At 39.7% G+C, this 19,932-nt stretch overlaps 1 protein-coding gene across 8 annotated transcripts in view; it reads right to left on the bottom strand.

Moving 5' to 3' along the window:
* Positions 1 to 19,932, bottom strand: part of SERGEF (secretion regulating guanine nucleotide exchange factor) — a 281,087-nt gene that overhangs the window by 238,357 nt on the left and 22,798 nt on the right. For all 8 annotated transcript variants that reach the window (XR_010606276.1, XR_010606275.1, XR_010606278.1 and 5 more), the window contains exon 9: positions 6,623 to 6,783. Coding sequence is in view for 3 of the 8 variants with exons in the window: in XM_065635838.1 (XP_065491910.1) it covers positions 6,623 to 6,783 (161 nt within the window). In the remaining 5 variants the exon portion in view is untranslated. The remainder of the gene's footprint in view (positions 1 to 6,622; positions 6,784 to 19,932) is intronic.

The following is a 19,932-nucleotide window of genomic DNA, read 5'->3' as shown; positions in this document are numbered from 1 at the left end:
TAGTGTAGACCTGATTCACCTCAACTAGGATAGGAACTTTTTACATTGAAACCTTTCTGTTTAGGCTCCTCATGGATGAACAAGGCAACTGAGACACCATCAGTGAGGCAGAACTGGATTTCTGCACTAAGTTGTCACCTTCCAAGGCTGCTGCTCACAGGGGCTTTGTCTTAACACCAAGTACATTTTTAAAGCAATTTTGCAGCACTCCCCATGGTTGGTTAGCAGACATTAACTGCATCATGCATGTGAGTGGCACCAGTGAAGGTTCATGGCATTTGTTGGTGCAAAGAAATACTTCAGAGAAGCAATAAGCTGGACCACGAGCTGTCCCTGAGCTCAGAGCGAGTCGCAGTCATGGTGCACTGTTGTTAGAACAATCCATGCAGGATGGGACCTAGTCAGTATTTTTAATTTAAGAAATAGAGTATGAGCATATATAGGTCACAGAGTTACAAACAAGATAACTTAGATTAGTCATTTGGCTATTAATAGATAGGCTCATTAAATACAGCTGCTAATTTGGTCTCATTGTTAGGGCCACACTACTGACAGCTCATGCGTGTCTGCACAAGCCACGGCTACTGCTGCAAGTAGTTTTAGTCTCTCTCCATTTCCTCAATACCTCCAAGTGAGATGTTCATTTGGAATTGTAACTGCAACGCACTATCAAATGGAAAACAAATTTATGAATTATGAGGATTAAGGCTTCACCCGCACTCACATTTATAACACCTCGGTCACGACATGCTGTGTGAGTCTCCAACTCCTGACTTCATCCCATATCGATCCCCTAGTTCACCAAAACTGTAGGCAAATCAGCCCTTCATGGGCTCCCACACAGGTTACAAAGCAGCCTGACCCCTGGCTGCCAGCTCAGTGCTACACTACAACCCCTGCAGAGCAATTCCGGTCATTTAAAACCAACTCTCACCTGCAAAAGCGGTAACTGGAAAACCTCTAGTTTGTATTCACACAGCATATGCTCTCTGGCACGCAAAGGCAGTGCGGGAGTTCTCCTTTGCCATTCACTTGGTGTGAATTTGATTTCCCAGCTCCCTTTCCGCAATACCAGCTGCGGAAATTGGTATGGGTGATGGTAAGCACGGTTCTGGGAACAAATATCATCTCCCCTTTGCTTTCCAAAAATTACACACCTAGAGCTGGTGATCTAGGCTCTGCTTCTACCCACAAGGAGTAGAGGAAAGCAAAGCTCTTCATCCTCTCACCCAGTGTTAAATAGCTGAGCTTCACCAAATTGTTTACAATAAAATTGCAACTAGGTTATGGTTTTCATAGGGCAGACTAATATTTCCAGAGTAACCTCTGCTGCCTAACACACTGGTATTCCTAACTTCCAGAAAAGGCTTTGCTGTGAGTGTTAAATGTCTCTCTACCCAGGCCATAAGATACTCTTTACAAACCACAGTCACGTCTTAATGGGATTTTAAAAGCACAGAATAAATGGGATGGCTACCTAGATAAAACATTACATTTGAATTTCAGCAGTTTGTTATTGCTCTCAATTTCCTGTGAGGAGACCAACAGGGAGAACCAAGTGACCTAAGAAGTAAATCCCGTTTTCTCATTTCCTGTTGATATAACTGTAAACTCCTCTCAGTCTCGCAGCATTGCCAAGATTAGTGTTATTCTCCTACACAGGGCATGCAGATCACACAAACACACCTCACCTAACACTGTGTTTGTATTTTGTATGCAGACTGCAGTTTCACTCTTTTGATACATCCTGTTTGGGTTTTTTTCCCCCCCTAATGATAAATTCAATAATTTCATCTCTATTTTCATCCTTAGCTGAAATTTCTCATTTGCACAGTGAGTTGTACTCAGAATCTACTTCTCCATGTGATTATTTTCCTTTATTGTCACTTTAAATTAATTGCTAAGCCAAGAACTTGACTTCCACTTTTGCAAGAATATTAAAGGGACCACCTCTGCGCTACCATTTTTATCATTGCATTTCCGGAACAGCATAACAAAACCAACCTGCACCAATCAAGGAAAATTCAACAATGTCGTTTCTCAAAGGACACCGACCAAGACCAACCTTGTAAAAGACACCAATTCACGATAAAAAATAAAACCTATTACGCTACTTGCTTACCAAGTGACAAATTGCACATCACTTCAACTTAAGAATTAGGATAATTTAATTAATTGGTCCAGAAGGACCTCACAAACCCCTCAGGAAAAGACAAGACAGGCTCGGTCTCTCTTCCTATGGCGGTCTCTCCTTACGAAGAATCACTAGATGAACAGATCTAACAGCATTAAACAAACATCCAGGGAAAGCAACACATACTAACTGAAAAATAACACAAGTACCAGTCTGACCTGTCTGGAGCATGCAGATATCAACAAACTCCCCCTTCTAATGATATCACAAGAGAGAAAGTTTAGTGAGTAAAGGGCTGGAGTAGAATATGTAGTACCTGGGTTCTCTTCTCAGCTTCCTGGCTGACTTTTTGTCACACCTAAGTCATGTAATTTCTCTACTTCCACTCCTATCCCCTGCTTGTTCTCATTATTAGGTGTAATTATTGCAAAGTACGATGTACCTTTTACTCTGAATTTTGCCAGGACCCACAGCTGTTTCTGGGACACAGTCAGGAGTTTTGAGGCAAGCTGGCAAATCAAAGAACAAGGAACAGAGTTTACTGAAATTTTGTTTTTCACAGAACCACTTCTGTTGAACATATCCTTGGATTATCTAAAAGTTATTGAGCTTGGAAAACTAGACATACTTGTTTGTATATACCTCCACTCCTAGCACCTGAAGTGGTTTTTTTTTTAAGCAACTTATTGGATCAGTTACTATACATATATTCTCAAACTCTGAGCAGTAAAATCTGGTTAGGAAACTTCAGTTTGTTGTTTCTGTCCCACAAAAATACAAACCTCTTGCCTTGACCATTCAAAATAAAGAACTTAGCCACAAATCTTTACAGTACCCAGTCAAACAACTAAGTATACAGAAGCCATGCACACAGCACAGAGATGATGTATATGTAACCCTACCAGGTTATTTCTTTTAATACCCTTTAAAGTTTCAACTACAGCTTTACTTATGAAGAGGTCTCTGACAATTTTCCCTGAGAAGGCAAAAAATACAACAACAGCTGTCATTTTTGGTAAACCAAAAGGTTCTGTTTTCAATATTACCGCATCTGTATGTTAAGGTAATAATGATGCTTATACACTAACCTATCAGTAATATAAGAATCAATCAATTAATTATCATCATAGCAGATATCTTAGAATTATCTTATAGGCAGATATTTAATATTTTGCAACAAATGGTGAAAAAAGCAAAAAACAAGAACATATTGCAAAAAAAGCTATCTTTCAAATACTTAAACACAACACATTTCTGCAACTGAAACAAGCGGCAATAAACTTTGACTGCAAAAGGTCATAAGAATGTGTGTATTAATGACGACATTCCCTGAAGAAAAGAACTATACAGAGGTGGTATGTATACCAACCTGTACTGCATGGGACGAACGTACACACCGGAATTATGGGCCACAGTAGGATCGGGATAAACCCAGCAGGTACCAGTTGCCACAAGTCCATGGGTTATTTTCATTCCCTGACACAACTTGCCCCTACATCCACCACCAACACTTAAGTTGTGTGATAGTAAAACTGAGGAGGGAATTAAGCCCAAGAAAACACATACCCAAAAGTGACTGTATAACACAGAAATTTTTTTTTATTTCTGAACCGAAATTTTAGATCTCCCTCCACAGAAAACTAATCTAGCACAGCTTGCTTTAATTAGAGGAAGGATATGATGAAAACATAGCTCCATGTGAACAGTGCTGCATAGCCAAAATGACTATAGCCCTTCCTTCCATCCAGGTAAGCAAGGAATGTTCAGCGCCTCACAGGGACTTCTCACTTGTTTACTGCTGCAGCAAATGTTTGCTGCAACGTGAATGACATGCTGAACATACCACAAACAGAAAAACGATAGCTATTAAACCAAAAATGTGAAACAGACTGGAAAAGCATTTTGACAAGGAGGAAACATTAAACCAGGTCTTTGTAGCATTTGCTAAATACAGACGCTCATCATATTTCAGGCCATTTGTATTTAATTGTCCTTTCATCTGAAGAGCGGTGGATATGAATGCACATCAGGCAGCAGATGAGTCAGATGTGCTGAAGAGGTCCAATCAAGGACGTCCCACAGCACAGGAGCACTGCATGCATAATGTCTCGCACAACTGACTTCGGCTACAGCCCCAAGTTTCTTTCCAGTGCCTCATCCTATTCCATGGTGGTTATGCACCACAGCACAGAGAAGAAAATAATAAATAGACCTGCAGTCACATAATTCAAAAAGTTTAAACACATGAGACTCCAGGAAGCCCGATGTCCACACATTCTTTTAAAGCTGCCAGAAGGACATATTCAGATTCAGAATTATCTAAAACTCAGGCTTTTGTTCTTCTGTTGTTTCAGTTAAAGAAAAAAAAAAGTGCTCATATTTCTCAAGGTCAGTGCTTCCAAATGAATTCATCAGATCGGACTCACAATGGAATAGGTCACTCACAACACTGCAAAAATCAGGTTTTGGAGTGCTAGACAGACACAAACATTCAATCAATTTCAGCACAAAGAACAGAGAATCTTTGGTGGAGAAAGCAGGTAAGCCATGGGCATGGGGACAAGGAGCAGCACAGGAGGTTAAATCCACTGGGCTGCCCTTGAGGTAAACTGCGGTGCCTTTTACACTGCCCTCTAATCCTTGGATTAGTTTGTCCATTTTAGTTTTAACAATATTAACTGAAGTGCAGAGGCAATCAGCAGACCACAACTTTGCCAAAAATTCAGTGGAATCATTAAAAGTGATTTATAAAAGTAGACCGTGAATAAAAATCATTAGTTGTAACCCTCAACTGTTAAACTAGCTCTCTGCATTAAACACACAAATCGGAATTGTTAATTCAAGGTACACATGGAAAAGAACTCATCTTCTCTGTATTCCTTTTAATTCAGCTCTTAAATCAGACCTTGTCTCCACATGACAACAAATGGAGAAAAGGACAGCTTGTGTGTAAACGAAAACCAGCTCACACTCTACGCAGCCTACATACTGCAATTTAATGCATTTCTGAGTATAAATTCTAGCTCTGGCATTATTTTGTAATCTTGAAGTGAAGCAATTTAGGCTCTTATTATCTACTTTTTCCTTCCTTTTCTCATCAACACAGCTCCTCTTAGGGAACAAATGATGCTAGCTCTTGATCACACTCTTCTTAAATCATCTTCACACTGTTAGCTCTGCAAAGAGTGATGCCTGCTCCAGAACGCTACCATTGCTAATCACTCAAATCAGGTCTCTCATAGGTCTATAAGAATAAACAGTGCTGAGGGCAGCAGAATGAAGATGAGATTGTTTTTCTTGTCCTTTTCAAGGAATATATCTGAATGTATCCCTTTCCTTCACCTTCATGGATCACTCGTACTGCCAAGCATAAGTTCCCCTGTGCAAAAGCTACGGCTGCTTTGGCTTTGTATTGTATGAAAAACTACAGAACTACATATTTGAGGCATTGCCCAAAGCACAAATGAAAAGCAGCATTCAACAGATTCAACAATGGTGCTATCTATAGATATCTAGTGACAAAAGCAGGGACACCCATCTCAAAATGGGTAAGAAAGCTGTTTGAGACTCAGTGGATTCAGTACTGACTAAACAAATTATTCATTTCTGCAGCATCCTGGGCTCTGAAGCTCCACTTCACATTTCCTCACAGAACACTGATGACAGGAACAGGCAGCGGCTGACCCTTCTAACCGAAATCTCACCATGGCAGACTACCAGGAGGTGGAGATGCAGCGCGTACACTGCATCTGAGGCTGTCAACCTGTACCTGCCCCTTGCATTTTGACTGCCAGCTACCCCACAGGGAGATACAAACTTTTCGACTGGTTATCTGCCCAGACGGGACCTGCACATTGCCTGCAAAAAGGCCAATTGCCATATGCTGACTCTCAGCCACCAAAAAGCCAAGAAAATGGTTTGTAGGCAGTACAGGTTGCATTTTGGGTCAGACTACAGCAAACAGCTTGAGTAAAGTCTTGTTTTTGATCACCTTTATGCTTGAGGACAAATCCTTTTGCATCAAATTAGCTATATGAAAAGAAAGCCTCCAACGTTACTCAAGGAGGTCATAAGGTACAGAAATATTCTATGGCTGTGGCATTATTATTTATCAGCTAGAGAAATGCCATTGGCTAAATTGTCACAGAGGGCTTCCCACCTCACCTGCTAGGCTATACTGCAGGTACAACTACCTCCTGTACACACTGATATCTGAGAGAACTTTGCATCTTCTGCTAATGGTAACTCTGGTTCCACTAAGTGGAAAAAAAAAAAAAAAAATCAGTTCCTGAATGCAAAAGCCTTTTAAGAAATTTGAAATAATTTAATCGTATTAACTTCTGAGCTTACAGGAAGAACAGCAAGGGCTTGTGCTGTCGCATTTGAAAAGGCTCTATTAGGAAATTGTTCTGATTATTTTAATACACACACACACAAAAAAAAAAACCCACACACCCTAGAAAAAATGTGGTTATTTTTTTTCTTTACCTGAGATGCTCCATTTAGGCAAGGCACTGAAACAGGGAGGTTACACAACAGCTCCAAGGGTTGTTCAGACACTGTGCACGCCTCCTGCCCATCAGGAACCATTGCATGCCTTCCAAGTTGGCCGTAGTCCGCTCTCCCCCAGGTGAATACCTTGCCAGTTTCTAAACACAAAACACACTTCACTGGGTTTCCACAACATCTGGATAACAATTCAAAACTAGAACAACACTTCTACACATATCTTATTTAAAGCTTCAAAAACCTAGTGAAAACTTACTTCCAGGAGCAGAAGAAAAACAAACATTAAAATGGGCTAAAGATGTATTACGATGTACTTCTATGCAGTTGCTCAAACTTCATGAACTTGCTTTCTAGCAGAATAACATCTGTAGGGTGGCCCAGGCTACAAATAAAACCATCTCGGTAAAGCTGCATAACCCAGACTTTCTGCATACAATATACACATTGGGGCTATACAAAGGATGTATTTTTAACTTAACAGAAGCACACACGAAACAGCTTATTCTGAAATATTAAAGGTTTTTCTCTATTCCCAGTCTTTGCTATGGAGACATCCACCACACATCCTATATATAAGATACAGTTTAAGTTTCCCTGATAGAAGCTGCCTTCTGTCACAGCTTCTGTTAGCTGCCCTCAGGACAGCTAGCAGATAGTCAGGAACATCACCACAGGTGTCACTGAGCATTGGAAACACACAAGTTTGTTTGCATAGGAATCGCACGTTGGCCAAGGAAAGATAACTTGAAATTAAATCAGCACTATATGGATCACCCTTCGCTCCATGTATTGTACCAGGTTCACTGCTGCAGGACTGACACACAGAAGTCCATTCTCCACTATGGATAACATCCAAAAAGAACAAAAAAACCACCACTACCACTAAACACAATCATACTAAGTGATAGCTTTATTCTCCTAATGAAGTAACTAGATCTCTGCAGGTAAGTCATGAAAAGCTGTCCCTTCTGGGCTTCCAATTAAAAAAAGTTACATAGTCATAGTATCAATATAAAAAGTATGTTCTCAGCTTGGTTTTGACCAGAAGCAGCAACCTGCATTCCAGCCCAGAAGGAAGCCTGCAATGACCTTGACTTAAGTGCACACTTCAGCCAAGCCTGAAACTCCTCTCCAGAATTGAACTCAAGTCATCAAGTCATAAGCCAAATGATGCAGATTTGAGGAAAATACAATCAAGTCAAGCAAGTCAGCTTGAACACAATGCCCTTGTCAGTCAGTACAGACATATCCCACAGAGGTGTCAGGACAATGAGGGTTTTCTTAACACACACCTTCGGAAAACTAAAAACCTCCCTTTTCCTTTGGCTGCTGTTAAAATGTCTTGAAGGGGACACAGGTAGGTACTGCTGGTTTTTTTGCATTTGTGATGATAATGTATCCCATGAATAAACTGGAAACCTCTAACTCTCAGTATTTAAACAGTCAAGAGGTATATGCATTTTCCTTGGAAATCTGCTAGCAGTGGTATCTTTTACTTCAATCTTTGCAACATTTTTTCAGATGCATTCTTTCAGTTTACTACTAATGCTTCCCCTGAAATAATTAAGTGATAAAATTAGTTAGGGCACAAAGATTTCCTTTGGAGCTTCCTATTAGTTCAGGGAAAAGTTCAAACCAGTCACATACTACTTTCAATACAACTGAAGTCTTTCAATACAACTGAAGTCTTCCAATATGGTAGTTTCGGTTTTTTATGTTAAAGCATTAAAACAAGTTTCATTAAGAGGACTATCAGTATACCTTACAGAGATTAGGAAAGCAGTTTGCAGTTTAAAAAACAAGCTTGTTTTGGAGGCATATCTTTCCTTCACAATTTTTATAGATCTCTGCTAAAAACATCTGCAGCTACAAAAATGTTGCAAGAAGTCTCCTACACCAATATGTTATGTAGCAAATTTAAATGTAAACTAACCTTCAGGTTTTTACATCAGACCAGGCTACTGCACCTATCCAGAACTCTGTTAGTGGGCTGGAAAAGGACAGGCAGGCTGCTCCACTTTGTATCAACTACAGGAACTGAAGCTGAGTTTTATAAAATTGAAAGTCTGAAAGAATTTCTGTAACAGCTAGTCAGATCATTAATATACCACAGGCTCTCAAGCACTACCCATACACTGCTGTATTGATGCCAAGGACCATAGTTTAACTAAAGCATTTCAACCCTCAGAAGCCAAAGGCACTCAGTGCCTCAGGCAAAAATGTCAGTAACCAGCAAAGCCTCTGGAACGGCAAGTAGCGTATTTGATAACACAGACCCGGATCCTAATACGCAGCCTATAGCACTACCCAGTACACAGGGGCAGCAGACATTCCTCTCAAGTTTGACTTTTGGGGAAAACAAAAAATTCTTTCCCCAACCAAACCTGGTGCTCTGTCTGAACCCAGACATGAACAAGAAACACCAGCCACTCATTTAACAAAGCTGATCCTTTGCATCATCACATCAGGGGACTGCTCCTCCTCGTCTCAAGCCTTGTCTGCTGCTGATGTCAGGACTCAGATGAAGGCAATCTGAAATCCTAACACACACCTGACCTGTTACTCCCCAACAAAATATTTTTCCTGCCCTGCTGATGACCAGCAGAAATCAGGGAGCAGCTGACACAATCACCTTGATGACAAGTTGCTAGAGCAAGTTCTAGGCAAAGCAAACAATCCTGTTCCCCTCTGCCAAGGGCCTGTGAAAGGTGGAGAAAAGCGCAGAGATCCGCAGCCTGCCCGACTGCAGGATTGGAGCAAAACACCATGACCCCCTGGTCTGAAGTCAAACTCAACTGCATACCTAACTTCCCCTTATGAATTAAGGGCTATCGGATCCATCATCCATCTCAAGCTGCTGTCTCCACGTTTAACTGTTTTAACTTTTCAGAAACCATCCCTGTATTCAACGGCATTCATTTGGGTAACTACAGTTGCCATCAGCTGCTTATTGTGTCTTTATCAATGACTGGAAAAAGCCCCTCTCCCCACTACCTGGTGTCTTTTCCATGTGCGAGGGTCTACACAAGTTTGGTCTTTTTTTTTCTGCTACACTGTGGATGTTGTTCTTCTTACGGTTCACTCTGCACTTCTGTTATTGGATCAAATTTTGAGGCCCTACAGTGAAATTTCAACAGTAACACAAAGTTGAAATGGAGGTAATAGAACAGGAAACAGTATGGTCCCAGTGGTTTTATGCAGCCTTACAAAGGCTTTGAAGTATGCTCATCTCTATTACTGCAAATTAATTCACTAAATTCTGTGGAACTGAAGAATGCAAGCATATTTGAATGATTAAAAACCAGACAGCAATAATGCTTAGCTACAACAGAACACTTTCCATCCAGAGTCTATTTTCTTTCACTGGACAAGCAAGCACAGAATTACTTACACATGCAAAACTAAACAGAGACTTCAGAAGAACGTAAACTGTTTCTGTTTACAAACACAAATAATTGTCAATAAGTTTTTCCTTTTTGCCACTATAAGGGAAACAAGTTTCAGGTGGTTATTGGTAGGCAAACATGGAGAACATCCACCAAAAAATTAAACACAAACTAATTTTTTGCTTTTAGAAAGATCTTGATTGCCCAAACATTAGGTAAGCCACCAGTCTCTTCTCAGTGCTCATCAACTCAGCTCCCATTTCTAATCAGCAGAAATTCACTCCCCAGGCTTGCTCCTGTTTGGCGAGTGTTCCCCTTCACATGCTCAGCCTCTTGCTAATGGTCAATCATTCCTAATTTTCAGTCAAACATATCTGCCTAGGGATCCTCTTAACAAAAAAATAAATCTGTCTCTTCTGTGAGAGAAACTAACAAAAGCTGATTTAGAAATGTCTTTTCTATGAAATACTGACTAAATTTTCAGAAAAAAAAAAAAAAGAAAAAGAAAAAATCTGTCTCAAGTGAAAATTTCATGCTGAGGCAAACACCAGTGCATGGAAAATTCCAGCCAAAAAGGTTAAAGTCTCATCAAAATCCTAAGCAAAAGAAAGCACTGAGTTATGACAGAAAGCATTAAGCAATTATAATGAGAGGTATTGCTACTGTGCTGCTTATAATATAGATGGTATTTTTAAGTGTTCTAAGAATATTTGAGAAAAAGACAGTCATAAAGACTAAGGAGGCAGCAGGATGAATTACTTAAGAATGAAGGGCGATATAATAAGGAGTGTTGGTCTAATACTAGAATAGAACAGATTTTAATTAGAAGTCAAAAACATACACAGTGATGAGTCAACTGGACAAAGTACATCAACCATGGAAGTGGCTGAGGCATCAGAAAATGAAATATTACATACCAGACTTTATGGAGTAAGAGGGCACAAGAGGCACGAGTTATTTCTACAACTTGTGTGAAAGAAAGAAGCTTACAATGTTGGAAAGCTTTTCCAATTCTTCTAAGACAGTAACAATGCTCCGTAAGACCTTGATCTTGCCATGTGCTGAGCATGGAGGCTCCAATTCCAAAACACGCTTCAACTCCTCAACTGTGAACATCCACACTGTCACAGATGACTTCACTGCCACTGTTCCTTTTTCCAGTAGGCAAATGCTACATCAAATAAAGGCCAGAGGGTTCAATACCAGTTAGAGTTAAGGAATAATAGACATAATTCATGCATCCTGTGTCATTCCAGTGTTCAGCTTGAATGAAACAGTACAGGAGTTCAGAGAGCTAGAAGAAAAGGACAGAGGTCAGAAGGTTTTTAAGAAAATCTTCCTAACACAGCCCTTTAAGCAAAAAGCACATACAGCAGTATGCACATCATTTGAGATTCAGCATGGTCACAAAGATCTAGTTTCCTCCTGCTCTTTGAACTGTAAACACAGCAGTCTGCATCAGTATACGTACAGCAGCAAATCATCTGAAACACATGCTCACGTCCCTCGCAGAATACGGATGAAGGTACGTGCATATTCAAGTGCTTGCAGCACTACAATGGGCACTCTGCTATCAGAAAAGCTCCTCTGCATTTTCTTCACATCATCCTCCTGTCTTTAAGTTATCATAAAGTGCAGACAGTTGAGAATGGCCTCAAAATTACAAGTTTACAACCTTCAGGGTATTGCAAATCCAGCAACGTTGCATAAAACACTTCTAGTTGCTTCTTGCCTGATACTATAGATCTCACTGTGCTGCTTTATGGAGCATATAATTTTTCCCTTTTAGCACTTTCTTGATCAATCTGCTCAACCACATAAGTATTTGGAGATAATCAGGAAAGAAAAAAAAAAAAAATTAGTTCTAAAACCAGGTTGGTTTCTCAGTAAAACACAACAGACAGATAGGAACATCAAAGTTTACTTATTTATACTAGATTCAGATTCATCTTTATATCAATTTTCCTGTTTTAAGATAATATAATGATTGCACTAGCTTTATCTCCTTGAAGTCTCTATTTGGTATCCAGGCAAGCTTTGCACCGTCCTTTCATAAATCCTAGATGAAAGAGTTCATCTAGGCTATCTCAATTCATGGTTGCATTAACAATTACTTTTCAAATGAAGTCTTGATATTCACATGGAATGCCTAATCTCATTCAGACTTCGAAACAGGATGTTCTATATTAAATTCGTAATGCTTGCTTTCACATGAAAATTCACAGGAACAGGTATTAAAAACTGTAATTTAGAGGTTGCCTTTGCCTCCTCCCTGTCCTACAACAGGCAAACCAACACACCTTTCCCACAACTACAGATCTCTGCTGTCCTTCAGAACAATCACTAATGTCCTTCAACCATTCCGAGAAACTTCCTCACCTACCTAGAAACAGCCTCTGTGCAGGGCAGCCTCACAGATGAACATTAATCTATGCATTCCTAATTCCTTCTTGGCTGAAGACAGCTTTAATTCAGCAGCTGGAAACCAGGCATCACTACCACACCTGCAGTCGAACACCTTTACCTGTGCATGGTTTCAGTACAAAGCAGGGTTATGGGCTCTGACAAAGGTTTAAGTGGTCCCTTCATCCTCTTACACAGGAGTTCAGTGGACCAGAGCTGCCCACATCTTAACTCATCTTCTTTCTATACCCTCCTTACAGACTTCTGTATCTTTATATAACAGCACATACTCCTGATTTTTTTCCATATTCATTTATAATAGCTATTAAAAACATATCACTAAAACACAAACCTATGTATAGTATTGAGGTCATGCCTCTTCAGGAAAATTCAGACTAAACAGCAAAATCATTTCAAGGATGTCGGCAATAGAAGAGTACAGATCATTTCAATTGCCACTTTCAGCCTTCTGCAGTCACAGGCTGCAATACACGTCTAGTTCAGAATAATCCACAGAGCATTTACCCAACATGTTGCAGTTCACAAGGGCTTCCAAGCACCCCATAAAAAGGTTTAAACCTGCAACAAAAGGCTACAAGTGCCACAGGAAGAGAACCATAAGGGCATCACCAGTCCTCCTGCGATAGCTATGGATTTGTCAGTTAAAGCTCCTATACTCTTCAAGTGCATCAACAATTTCTGCCATTCTGAGCTACATCAGATGTCCCCAAATCTGGTGACCAATTTAACCATAAGCATATAGGCAAGACAAACCAATGAGACACCTAAGGGATTTCACATCACTAGAATCAGTGGCTCATGCATGATTCAGCAGACAACTGTGACCCATTCCTACTGCTAAAAAAAAACGGAAATTTAAGAAATCACCCTAGAAGACAATTATGCATCATGAAAGAAAATTCATCCAACCAGAAGGAACTGTGTTGCATGGCATTAATATAAATAGATACAACATAAGGGAACATCATCCAGTCTCCCTGCAAAGCCTCCTGCAGATATCAAAACATTAAACATCCAATGACTTGTATGATAATGCAATGTAAGCAAAAATACTCGACTCGGCAGGTAAAGCTACGAGAATGTGGGAGACTCTCCAAGAGAAGATACTGGGCCTGTGACATCCTTTTAGGACAGACTAAAAGGTTCGAAGCACAGACCGCGAATTCATTAGGTAACAGTTTACACTAAGACAGCTCAAGAAACTTTGGACCCAAATGGCTGTTTTCAGCCCTAGGCCACCAGCCTTCATTGTGCTTGAACTATTTGTGACAGGGAAAGTAAACCAAGCCAAGGAATTGATCTAGTGGAAAAACAGCCCTGGGAAATGGGAGTTTGGCAACAGCAAGCATCACTAAAGGCAGCACTGTATGAAGTCAATGTAATATTCCATACGATAGACTAGAGATCACTTGCAGTTTTGCATGATGTGCTAAGTTGATCATGCACTTTACCAACAGATACATCTTTATCAGGACTGTCAGCACCGTTAAACAGCTAAACAGCTTTGACTTTCATTCATTAAAAAACAGTGTAAACTTTCCCTTTTTTGCTTCCATAGTTATACCAAGTTACGTCTCAAGATGGGCAACGTTGAGTCAATGGTATTATCCACATACTCAATAGTGACTTGCTTCACTGCTTTGAAAGATTGTAAAAAAAAACAAAACAAAAACACTTTTGAGTATGGCAAATTCCAAGGCTCTCCAGATACCTTGGAAGTCCTGCCTCTGGGCTTGGGTTTTACATGGGATAAATGCTGTTTTGCTTTTAGAAGAAAGACTGGAAACATGAAGTACTACACGAAGCTCTGAATAAACTGAAAGAAAAATTACAATGTAAGAAGTAAAATGCTTGTAAAGTTGCGTTCATACTGCTGATATCAAACAAATAGATGATCTTGAAGTCTCAAAAATGAAAATGCGGTCATCAAGTCCATGCAATCAAGAAACAAAGCTGGGGAAGGGGAAGCCGGGGCACGACATGTTAAAGTACCTATCGCACTTTGCATTCATCTTGCAAAATGAGAAAATTCTCTTCTCATTTCTCTCCACTCACGATTAGAGTCATGACTGCCTCACCAGCTGTGCCTCTGGCTCATTTTAAATTCAAACTACGATACATATCTCACTTTTAGACTTTTAATAGCAGTGCCTTAAAATGCAGATTGCTGACTAAATTTAGTTACATGATTAAAACCAAATCTAACTCATCTCTACCCAGCAAACAGAACTGCTGCATTCAAGGTTCAATAGAGGACTTAACTCTTCATCTAAAAACAAAGTCCTAACAAAAAAGAAGAAAAAAAAGAAAATCAAAGCACAATTCAGTGATGTCTTTAAAAAAGCAGGATGCATAAAACATTAACCAACTATGGAAAACTATCTGCAAACGCATCATAGTATACCATAGGGTTTTTGTTCTGTACTTCTGCGAATAAATTCTGCACTATGCTACTACAGCAGTATGAGTCATACACTTTTACTGACATTCTATATTTATATCTCCATGCCCTTCTGCACTGTTATATGCTTTCTTCCATATAGGCCTCCCTAACCTGGAATTTCCTTTCTTCTGCAATTCCGCATCTCTTCCCCTAACATTGCCCAGAAAACTGAATAGATATTTCTTTCTAAGCACCTATTCAATTCTTTGTGGACACCATTTTGAAAAAGTAACACCCTTGAACTACTATAACACAAGGCATACGGGTTTTTTTGTTCACAATTACTTTCTTTTGTCTTATTTCCTTCCCCTTTCTCTGTAAATGGACTGCTCAGGCTTTTATCCTCTCTGAGGCAAGGTCCAGGTCTTATTTCATTAGACTTAACACAGTACAGTGCTAACAGAAAATCTTATTCAGAAATTACAAATTACAATATATCCATGTTTTCTAGATCATTTTATGAAAAGCGTCACCTGTAGCTTCAATCTTGCAAACACTTGTGAATCTGTCTAATTTGGAGAAAGCAAGTGATCCTGCTACTCTCAATATCCCACGGCCATGTGAGCCCATCTAAGAAGGAACAGGCATCTGTCTACAAGAGATAAATAAACGTAATCAAGTTCCTAGGGTTAATATCTGCCTTGTCAGAAGACTCAAGGGCATGTTGTGGAAAGATGGATACAGAAATATTACAAGAAATGCTGTGGAATGGCAGTTTGAAGAACAACTGGGCTCTCTTGCTGTTGTCCACGAGATGCATTCCCAACAACAAATATTCACAGACCATTTGCACAGAGACTTCCCTAGATAACAAGCCTCAGACATATATGATTCTGAATAGTAGAAGTCAAATATTCACAAAGAAATAGGAAGCATTCTAAAAATAGAACATTAGGTGACCAGTCCTGGGACTTGCTAAGTGGCTTTAACATTCTCAGCAGTTCCAGGAGCACCTGAGTCCTACATCCAATGGAGTTGAACCCTAACTGTGTGCTGTTCTTAAGAGATGAAGTACAGAAACAGAACAGGATCACAAAACCAACGATGGCACCTCCAGAGCCTCCCAGGAGATCACCCACCCCACTTGTTCAGAGTCAGAATCATTAGAACAGCAACTACAATTGACTACGACAGAGTGGGCTGTTCACCTCAAATAAGGAGCAGCTGTAACTGCGGCATTCTCACTGACAGGAGGAACAAAACAGTCTAAAAGAGGATGGGAAGAAAAATCCATTCCCTTTGAAGTCAAGAGGTGAATAGTGAGCAATAAGGTGATGTATTCTGTCAGGAATATTATGCCCATTTTTCCCTACCCCCAAGAGAGAGTTAAAGAATATGGGGGTGAGGCGGGGAAAGGGAAGGAAAAAACAAAACAAACCCAAAAAAACCCACCACAAGATTCCACCTCGAACTACGTACAGGCAAGAAGCTTAACATCAAGGAGACTGCAGGAAGAGAGGGGACAAAGGCGCAAATAGTTGCATAATGGTGAAAGTATCTAAATGACACTTATGCTCTGAAAAAATTCCATCATCTACAACAGCATGCTATCCAGCTAGGAGAGTTCCCTTTGACTCCTGCCTTCTGTTTCCAGCTCAGACCTCTAACTCATCAAAATTCACATACTAAGAGATTAACTGTGAGATGGTTTTAGCATTTCAGAGCTATAATATACAGAGCATGAGGCAGAAGTTTAGGTCTGGAAGTCTAAACATTTAGAAACATTTTAGAAATGTTATTACTTATGTAAACACAATGCAAGTCCCTCCTGTAACGAAATCTGAAATTCCCTGTGAAGAGGGAATTATACTAATGAAACACACCTCTGATGTTTACTAAAGGAAGCAACAGGTGTCCACAACCACCTCCATATAGCTATAGCACCTGTATATGCTTGCAGTGCCAGCACATCTACATTTCAGGATTATTTAACTATGTACATGAACAGGGTCAAAATATAAGTATTGATGTGCTATGCAGCCTGTTAATAAAAGGGGTTTTGGCTTGAAAGTGACAGAAGGGAAAAATAAGAAGAGAACTTTTCTCCTTAGGAATAAAAAAGGAACAACAATGAAGATAAGAACAAAAGGCTCTTGGCTCTTCACGGCCTTTTCTTCCCTGACATTAAAAAAGATGTTGATTGAAAGAAGCAGTACCCTCCCATTCATTCTTCACAGAATACAGTGAGATAGAACAGCTTGTAAAGGTACCATGAGCTTTCTCCTGCTCTAAAGTGGTGGCCAGGTGGAGAGGAGTCATTGCTCTGCTCTGAAGTGAAAAGCTTAAAAAAATCAGACACTCAAAAAACAATTTTACATGTCAAGTTTGTGTCTACAGAGGATTCATTCACTGCAGAGATTTGAATCCCAAGAGCATGGGACGACCTGATTTTGATGAACGCTGCTCCAACGTGGCTCTGGTGGATTGAACTTAAAATAACTACTCTAGATTTTTAAATCTGACACATCAGCAGTTTGTTAGGTTTCAGCTATCAGCTTCTGCCTTTGTGCATGCCCAAGGTGTTTTGAGTTTGTTTGGTTAGGGTTTTTGGGGTTTTTTGCGTTTTTTTCCTTCTTTTTAATCTCTAGCAAAGTGAGCAAGCAAGAGGAGACAAGCGCAAGAGGATTTAACATCCTCCTTTGTACTGTGTGACTTGTCAGGATGATTCTTCAAACCAGATGAACTTCTAGAAATCCACACTGTCGCCCTTATATTGTCTCCATAGCCTCACCTTCTCTTCTGGTGGTTTTATTGTCCATTTTCTTTTAAATGAACTGCTTCAGCTCTAATCAGCTGCATCACTAGCAGACACGAGCCTGAAAGAAAACATTTGTGTACAAGCAAATTCCTGCAAAACAACCATTGGCTGTTGTAAGGTCCAAAACTCAAGATGAGAAACACCAAACTGATTTTCAGTTTGCTTACTGGTTTGGGGGGGGAAAGGACAAGTAGGAAGACATACTCTTAAAGGAGTTTTTAGAAACTGTAGAAAAATAAGATTTCTTATAGTCGTGATAAAAAGATCTTAGCAAAACTGACAAAACACTGTGCCTGAAAAGATCTTTGTCTTCACAATGTTTTGTGTCATTTTTCTTTTAATTAATGACACTGAGTACAAGTGAGAATTAGTTACGTAAGGAAACCCCACCCCTCCCAGGGTTTCTATTCTGCACGAATCAGATAATACTTTCTTATTGTCCAGGTCTTTGTCTCAAAAAAGGAAACATAATTACTGTGATTACTTTATTCTCATTACATTCTATGTTCCTCATAACACTGGCCAGAGAAGAAAGCAGACCTGAACGAAACAAGCTCTTAAATCCAGCAAAACATTCCCAAAACCTGAAGTGCATCCTAAGGAACCGAGATAAATGTAATTCCCCTTTATCTGCAGATCTCAGTCTCAGCTGTTTAGGATCCACACAGAATATATGTACCTACACTGAGAGACAGTCCTTGCCCTGAAGTTCGAATAAGAACTACAAAAAACAGAGGGAGTTGCACCTGAGTTTCAACTAGCACGCCACAAACTTGTCTTGAAATAGCTCCTTCTCTCCTACAGAAAAGAGGACTTGAATAACAAATGTGCAAAAAAGCTTGCAAACTCCCCTTTAAAATTCTCCTTGGGGTAGGAATGGCTTGCTTGTTCCACAGTGTCATTGAGACTGAGCCTCACTCACCAACAAGAGGTGTCTGCCCAGCCGCTGCAGGGTCATCCAGTGCCCACTGACAGCTGCTCCTCTTCGCCAGACTTCAGGTTTGTTGGTTTGACCCTCTCTAGCGTTTGGTTGCAAGCTTCTCAAGGTAGCAGGTTAATCTTGCTACATGGTGTTGGTGCCCTGACAGTCTGTGCTTCTACATATACAATTATTAAAAAATGAGTATCCAAAATATACTGCCAAAATGAAAACTTATCTGGAGATAAACATCGACACAACTCAAAGTTAAACAAAACCAATATACATTCCTACTACATAGTAGGAATTAATCATAAGGTTTGGATTTCAACAATATTTATAAGCAAAGCAATATTTTTCATGTGTTGTATTTAAAAAATCATTAATCTTTTATTTAATGAAATCAAGCCATAAAGCAGCACAGGGAAAAAAAATAGAAAGAAAACCGATTTTGCTTAAGGAACACAACAAATGTTAAAGGATATCAGCTGCTAACCACACTTTTGTATGTACTAGACTCAAGTGCTAAAACATAGATGTCAGTCACGGTATTTTCAGGGCACTCAAAAACCTCGCTAATTCAGCTGAATGCTTACAATCATAAATGCATTAAACCCCCACGTACCAGAAAATAGCCCATTGCACATACTTTGTTGAGACAGAGGTACAACTGCATGTTACAATAGCACAGTCATTCCTGGCACTCACACACGGACAATGTAACAAGTACATATGGCAAAATGAAATTTTTCATCACAGACTTGTGCTAGGTTGTTTTATGGCTCCTCACAACTGGAATAACTTAAAGAAAAAAAGCCACCAGCCTAGCTACCAAATAAAACAAATAGATACACTCTCCTAGCAGATCTCGTTATACTTCCCAAGCATCAAAGGAGAAAAAGCCCTACAAGACTACAATCTGGAACGCAAAATCCACAGCTGTTGATATATCTCCTGTATCCTGTAGTATCTTACCTCAAATTCACTATTTGAAAAGTACCTCAAGGTAACCAGACAGGCTTTGCATTGTTGGGTTTTTTTCCTTGTTGTTTTTTTGTTTCTTAAGAAAAAAGTCCCAAAAGGTATTCTTTTTCGGAAGCAATCAGCTGTCACTAAGCACATTATCTATGTTCAAATAGTAAGATTCATTAGTGAGCATTAAGCCTGAATAATTAATTACTAAATGGGAATGTCATTTAAAGGTTATGAAAACAAGTATTCAGCAGCACAGATCATGTACACGCAGGCAGCTTCTTTCAAAAGCCGAGCTTAGTAATGCTTAGCTGTAAATGCAGTTACTTGAAAATGCAATAGTCATTTCTCTTGTACACGTGTCTAAAGACCAACAAAACTAAGAGG

Source organism: Caloenas nicobarica, chromosome 5, assembly GCF_036013445.1.
Source record: "Caloenas nicobarica isolate bCalNic1 chromosome 5, bCalNic1.hap1, whole genome shotgun sequence".
NCBI classification, from domain to species: domain Eukaryota; kingdom Metazoa; phylum Chordata; class Aves; order Columbiformes; family Columbidae; genus Caloenas; species Caloenas nicobarica.
This window is presented reverse-complemented; position numbering and strand designations above follow the sequence as displayed.